The sequence below is a fragment of the Coenobita brevimanus genome, chromosome 13 (genome assembly GCF_032717465.1).
Source record: "Coenobita brevimanus isolate Jiangsu-jjx chromosome 13, ASM3271746v2, whole genome shotgun sequence".
In the NCBI taxonomy this organism is placed as follows: domain Eukaryota; kingdom Metazoa; phylum Arthropoda; class Malacostraca; order Decapoda; family Coenobitidae; genus Coenobita; species Coenobita brevimanus.
In genome coordinates, this window is record NC_136966.1 from 10,384,527 (window position 1) to 10,391,052 (window position 6,526).

General features: G+C 44.2%; 1 protein-coding gene across 1 annotated transcript in view; it reads right to left on the reverse strand.

Moving 5' to 3' along the window:
* Positions 1-5,128, reverse strand: part of LOC145414904 (uncharacterized) — a 45,007-nt gene extending 39,879 nt beyond the window's left edge. The window contains exon 1 of the mRNA XM_080284323.1: positions 5,053-5,128. Within this exon, the coding sequence (XP_080140449.1) occupies positions 5,053-5,128 (76 nt within the window). The remainder of the gene's footprint in view (positions 1-5,052) is intronic.
* Between the last annotated feature and the right edge of the window lie 1,398 nt (positions 5,129-6,526).

Consider the following 6,526-nt stretch of genomic DNA (forward strand, 5'->3'; position numbering starts at 1 on the left):
CGTGCATGTTACCTTGCAATTTTGTTCTCCGTCCGTGCTCCATACCTTTTGATTTATAGATTCCGTTTACCCGCCTTTCGCTCCACTCGTATATGCCTCATAAATCTCATCCATATTATGATCAATCTATATATTTTGCCTGAGCTCTCTTGTCCCCATGTGTCTATTACAGACCTTCCTTTATCTCCCTGGCTATTTATATCCCGTTTCATACTCTCCTCTTTACAGTACAAGCCCTAATCCATTTACCCAGAGTTCCTCTTTCTAAGTAAAATCTCTTGAAACATTAATTCAGGTCTTGGTTATCACAATGACAGTTTGCGTCTTATAAACTGCACTGTACATATCATTGCAAACACCGTATTTACTGTACTGATAATGTTTGTCACCGAACAGCATCAAGACGATGCCATGACGATGGAACCAAAAATACTTGAAGGGATTAAAAGAATGAGGAACAAATTCAGGAATTTGGTCCGTAAATAATTTTATCGTCTAGGATATACACAGCAAACAGGTGGTAGGTGGGGGCGCCCATCATCCACCCACTTATTGTGGCGGTACTCTATTTGAAGGGTAGCTCCACATTGAGTGGCAAGCCAAATGATTTCGTGTAAACCAAGAAATTATTTACAACGCTGGGTGGTAACCTTATAACCAACCAAAACTTGTTGCCTACGTGACAGCAAGTGGGTTGGCGGAGGGTTAGTGCCCCTTCCGGGAAAACAACTAAAAACGCTAAAAGCCATGGACCTGGACTGACTAACAGCTGAAGGCTAAGGACCGAACAAAGGACATGGTACGGCTTGCGACATGGAATGTTAAGGGGTGCGAATGATGAGGTGAAAGAGAGAGAGAGATTGTCCAGGTGCTTAAGGGTGCAAAAGTGGACATACATGGAATAACTGAGGCTAAATGGAGAGGTGAGAGTGTGAGAGCGTGGGAGTATGGACGGGGTATATGAGCGGGAGTAGGTTAGAATGAGAAGGCAAACGAAAGGGTAAGTATTGTATGCAAGAGTCGGGAGGATGATATAAGACAGTATGGATCAGTTGGCTCAAGGATAGTGTGGGTAAGATTGAAAGTAGGACTACAAATGTGGGCGATCGTGTGTGTGTGTATGCTCCAGTGCAAGACTGTGCAAGTAGAGCTTGGGAAGAGTTCTCGGCAAATGTGGAAATGTGCATGGAAAAGTTTGAGAGGAATGAGAGAGTGTTTCTGACTGGAGATACGAATGGAAAAGTAGGGAATGTGAAGGTGAATGGAGTAGTGGATGAGTGGGGTGTGCCTGCAGATATGGATGAGAATGACAGTGCTCTAGTGGACATCTGTGTAGAGAGGGGGTTGGTGATAGCCACAGGTATACGTGGCGAGTGATAAGAGGGTGGGTGGTGAACTGAACGAACGGAAGGCAATGACTGTGTAAGTGGATGACATACTGAGAAGGTGTATAATGGATGCAAGAGCATACAGAGGCTGGGGGAGTGGACTTTCTGACCACCATTAGGTGATGGCAAAAGTCAAGGTTCAAATGCAATGGAGGAATAGGAGGAGGGAAAGACAGGAAGTAGTAGTCCATACAAGGAAGGTAAAAAGGCTGCAAAAGGATGGAGAGAAACGCAGAATATAAAAGAGAAGTGGAGGAGCGATTGGGTAAATATAATTTGGAGCAGATGAGGGGGTGGAAGGTGTGTGCAAGATTTGCAGAAAAAATCTGTACAGCATGTGAGGTGGTGTGTGGGTTGAAGAGAAGATGAAAAGAGGTGCAAGGAACAGAATGGTGGAATGAAGAGGTGAGGCAAGCTGTGGTGCAAAGGAAGACAGCATACGGTGAGTGGATGGGAAGCAGGGGCGTGGAGGAAGTTGAGAGACGGAAAAAAGAGGTGAAAAGATTAGTAAGAGAGAGTAAGAAAAGAGTGAATGATGAATTTGGAAGGAATTTGAGTGTAAAATGAAGGGAATGTTAGAAAATGTTCTGGAAAAAGGTAATGAGATTAAGACAGGGTGATAAAGAAGTTAGACGGGGAGTAAAAGATGAAAATGGTAGATTGCCAGTGGAGAAAAGAGAAAAGGTGAGCAGATGGGGAGAACACTTTCAGGTACGTTTAATAATAGAGAATGAAAATGATGCGAGTATAAGTGGCTGGGGAATGGCTGGGAGAAGGAGGGTGGTGAGAAGAGAGAAAGAAATCACTTGGATGGAAGTAGTGGAAGCAATGAAGAAAGTCAAAATGGAGAAAGTCCAAGGAATTGATGAAGTGTGTGGTAAAATGCTGAAGCATGGGGGAGAGATAGTAGTAGAAAGGATATGGAAGATGTGCCGATTGGCCTTGGAGGAAGGTAGAGTCCCGGTGGATTGAAGTAAGATGTAATAATTCCCCTGTAGAAAGGAAATGGGGAAAAAGAAGTTTGTGGTAATCATAGGGGCATTTGTTTTCTTAGTGTAATAGGAAATGTGAATGGTAGGATACTTATGAAAGAGTCAGGAAAATAAGAGAGCAATTAGTTGGTGCAGAACAGGGAGGTTTTAGGACGGGAAGAGGTTGCATGGATCAGACATTTCATTCTTAGGTCTTTAGTAGAAAAGTTTCTAGAGAAGGGAAAGAAGTTGCATGCAGCCTTCAAGGATTTGGAGTTAGCATGTGACAGGGTGGATGGACACAGAATGTGGAAAATACTAAGAATATATCAAGTAAATGGGAGGTTGTTGAATGCCGTGAAGAGTATGTATGCGGGGGCTAAGGCTGCAGTGCGTGTGGATAGTGAATTGAGTGATTTTTTTCTATTTGAATGTTGGATTGAAATAGGGATGTGTTATGTCTCCATGGTTGTTCAATCTGTACATGGATGGGGTTATAAGAGAGACACAAGGTAGGGCAGTGGATTTGAGCGGCTAAGAGAGAGGGAAACGTTTGGATATTCCCTGTACTGTTTGCAGATGAAGAGGAACTGCAAAGCTTGGTATACCAGACTTCGCCCCGCACATACATCTCGGGCGGTGGATACGGTAAACACTGAGTGAAAGTGGCTCCAACATCGGAGAACAAATGGCCAAGGAGAAAAAAAAAAAATAGAGTGTGGCGAGTGGTGAGATGGAAGAGTGTCCTGATGGAAGGGGTGTATGTGTGAAGGGATGAGGCAGAGGACGGAGGATGGGATGTCGTGGGGTGAGACAGGGAAGAGAGAGTGGAGTGAGATGGAGGAAGGAGGGAGGAATGTCTAAGGAAGGGAACGGAAGAAGGGAGAGATGTGGAGGACAAAACAGGGTGCTTAGGTAAGAAAACGGAGGACTGAGAAAGGGGAGGGAGGATGAGGTAGGGAGATGAGAAAGGTAATGTTGGTAGGAGGTGTTAATCGATGCATCTATTCCGGAGTGTTTTTGGTTAGTAGAGGACTGAGGGGGATATGGGTAATACCTGGGGAGTAAAATAGCTGATGGATCAAGTGAAGGTAAGTGAAAGGTGAAAGAAGAGGCAAATATATAGTCTGAAGAGAATGCGACAAAGATACGAGAGAGAGAGAGAGAGAGAGAGAGAGAGTTTAAAGGGAGATTAATTGAACAAGTGGAAAAAAAGACCTAGAGGGAGAAATGAGTGGAGACCAGTGAAAAGGGTGAAGGGCTGTATGGAAAAGAGAGATTACGGATGTAGGGAAGGGTGAGAAAGGAACCAAGATGAGAAAACGAACAGTAAAAAGTGGAAGAAATAGAGATTAATTTGTGGTGTCTCATTTACCCTAGTATATCATTAATTAGTTCCTAAACCTAGCGTGATCTTCTCAATACTACTGCAATAACAAAAAACGAGGAAATGAGAGGTAAACTAGTCCACATATTGTTTCAGTGATCACCCCAACAATTAGTAGGGAATACAGGGATGATGATGATGGTAATGATGATGATTTCAGTCTCTCACTTCCATCAGACTCTGTGCCTTCCCTCCCACTCTCTCCACTTCATCCCCATCCACCATCGCATCCACCACCTCACTCCTATCGCTCCTTCTCTTCATTTTATCTTCTTCCTCTCCCTTTCGTCACATTCATCTCCTATTTTTCCACCCATCCTGTCTCTTTCTCTTTCTAACCTCAAAATTCCATTTTCTCTCCGTCCCAACATTTCCCGTCGGTTACTCCTCGTGTGCCGTTGTGCAGACGAGTGATATTGTCCTCAGTAGCTAATGTTAATGTGGTTTGTGCAATAACGACAATATTCTTCATGTTATGCTCGGATGACTTTAATCAGTTGTGAGAAAACACATTTTATTTTCTATTTATCTTAATAATGTTATGGCGTCAATTTATTTTTACTACCGTCTGTGGAATCAATCGGTTTATTAAAAAATATATATACGGTAATAAAAGTGCTATAAACGATAATATAAGTTTAAATATATGGGTGCCTGTTAAATGCTATCTGCAAAAGGCAAACGTATTCCAGTAGGCAGAGACCAATCGTATCAAAAGTTTATGGCTTTTTTATGGGTAAAACTTGATCAATATTTGCCTGGCCACAAAGAAATCCGAGGATCTGTCGTGACGATCTGTATGCAAAGACAACTGAGAAGGAACAATGAAAGCACCGGTATTGGAGATGATGGAGAGATGCTGTTATGAAGGAAAGCTGCTTCCTCCCTTGCCTCCCTTCACGCTTATCCTTCAGTGTGCCAACCAGTCATCCTTCCCTCATTTCTCTTCTCGCAGCCTTATCTTTCATCCTGCCAGCCAGTCAGCCATCACTCACCAGCCTTTCCGCCCCACTGACTATCCTTCATCTTTTCACTGAACTCTGCCACACTCTCCCTGCTGCCATGCTTCTCCAGCGTCACCCCACTGACTTTACGTCACCTCCAATTCTCATCGCTGTTTTGCTATCAGTTGTAAGTAACGTTATCACCTTTGACTATTACTACCACTGTTCCCCACCATTACTGCCAGTAATTACCACCAGTGTCATTACTGGTTACCACCATTATCATCGCTAACTACCATAATTACCACCACTGAATTCCACCTTCACCAATAGCGCCTGGCACCCTTACCATAATTGCCTACCACTGTTTGATCCTCCCAGTGCCATCATCACAGCCATTAACATCACAGATCTGCCAGTGACGGCCACCGTCGCCATCGTCAGCACCCACTTTGGTATGCAAATATCCTGCTTGACGGACCAACCTCCTTCCTTCCTCACATTAACACTCGCGACGCGTGGAGAAGTCTCACCTCACCTCTCCTCTCATTCCTCTACTTATCTCTTCCTTTACTTTCATATTTCTTCACTTTCTACCCATTCATCGCTTCTCTTTCTAGTTTCCTCTTTATTTTCGTCATCTTTCCATTAAACCCAAACCTTTCCACTAGCACTCAGCCATCAGTTACTACACCCCCTCCTTTTCACACTCATTAGGTAATTCTCTAACCCCTTCATAGAATCCCTCTGTTATCATCACCTGCTTCCCAGTTACTGTACTGTGCCCTCTCCTAACATTCTTCTATCGCATGGAAGCTGGCAGATATGTTGTGGCAGCCTACGACCCCCCTACACACACATGTATCAGGCAAAATTATATTACATTATACTGTATTATATGAGAGTCGTATGCAGACTACAAATGAACCAGAAATGCTAATATGGGATGTCAGCTCGTTCGCTCGTGTCTTTTTGTTTTCATCCCTAACGGCAATATGCATTACTTTTGTGAGTGCTTCGCGTGCAGGAAGACCCATCCCTGCCACCCAATCAAACCAGGTCTGGACCACTGCAAGTGTTGTGTCAGCGGAGGTGGGGTGCAGAGAAGAGGAATAAAGGCGGCAATATGTCTAGAAAGCAATATCCAGCCTCCCGCTGGCTGTCTCGCTTTTGTCCCATGCGGCTACTCCTTTCTTGAAGCCCTGCGTTCCCTCTGTGACGTTGTTCCCTCTGCCTTACTTTTGGGTAGCGATTTGTATGTGTTTCCTAGATTTCATTTACTGTACGATACTCAGCTTTCTCTCCTTCACACCCTCATGGCCCCTCACCGTCTTACTCATCCCTGTAACTGCTTATCTCTTTCTTCTTTCTCAACCGTACCCTAGCATCCACACTCACTCTAGTCCACACTTTACTCACTTCTAGAAACTCCCTTCTGGCCCAATCAGTCTCACTCTAAAACTCTTTACCGCTTAACCAGCACCTATTTTCATAAACCCCTTTCCTCTTTCACCTTCCTCACCTCCCTAACTTTGCTGCCAATCTGTCATCTCTCCCGGGATCTAACGTACCCTTCCTTACAAGTCAACCTCCAGAATGACGTTCCTTTCTCCCAGCACTCAACTTCCTTCTCGATTCAGTTCCCCATTATGCCGATGTCACTCTCATCGTTCCAGTTTGTCATCCCTTCTCGATTCCAGTTACCCCCTCACACATGAGCTCAGTGTCCCAATCCCATCTACCCTTTCAACATAGGAATCAGCCCCTTTCCCATTACCTCTGCATCTTCACTCCTCTTTCCATATTAATTCCCTAATCTCTTTACCTCTTCTCTCC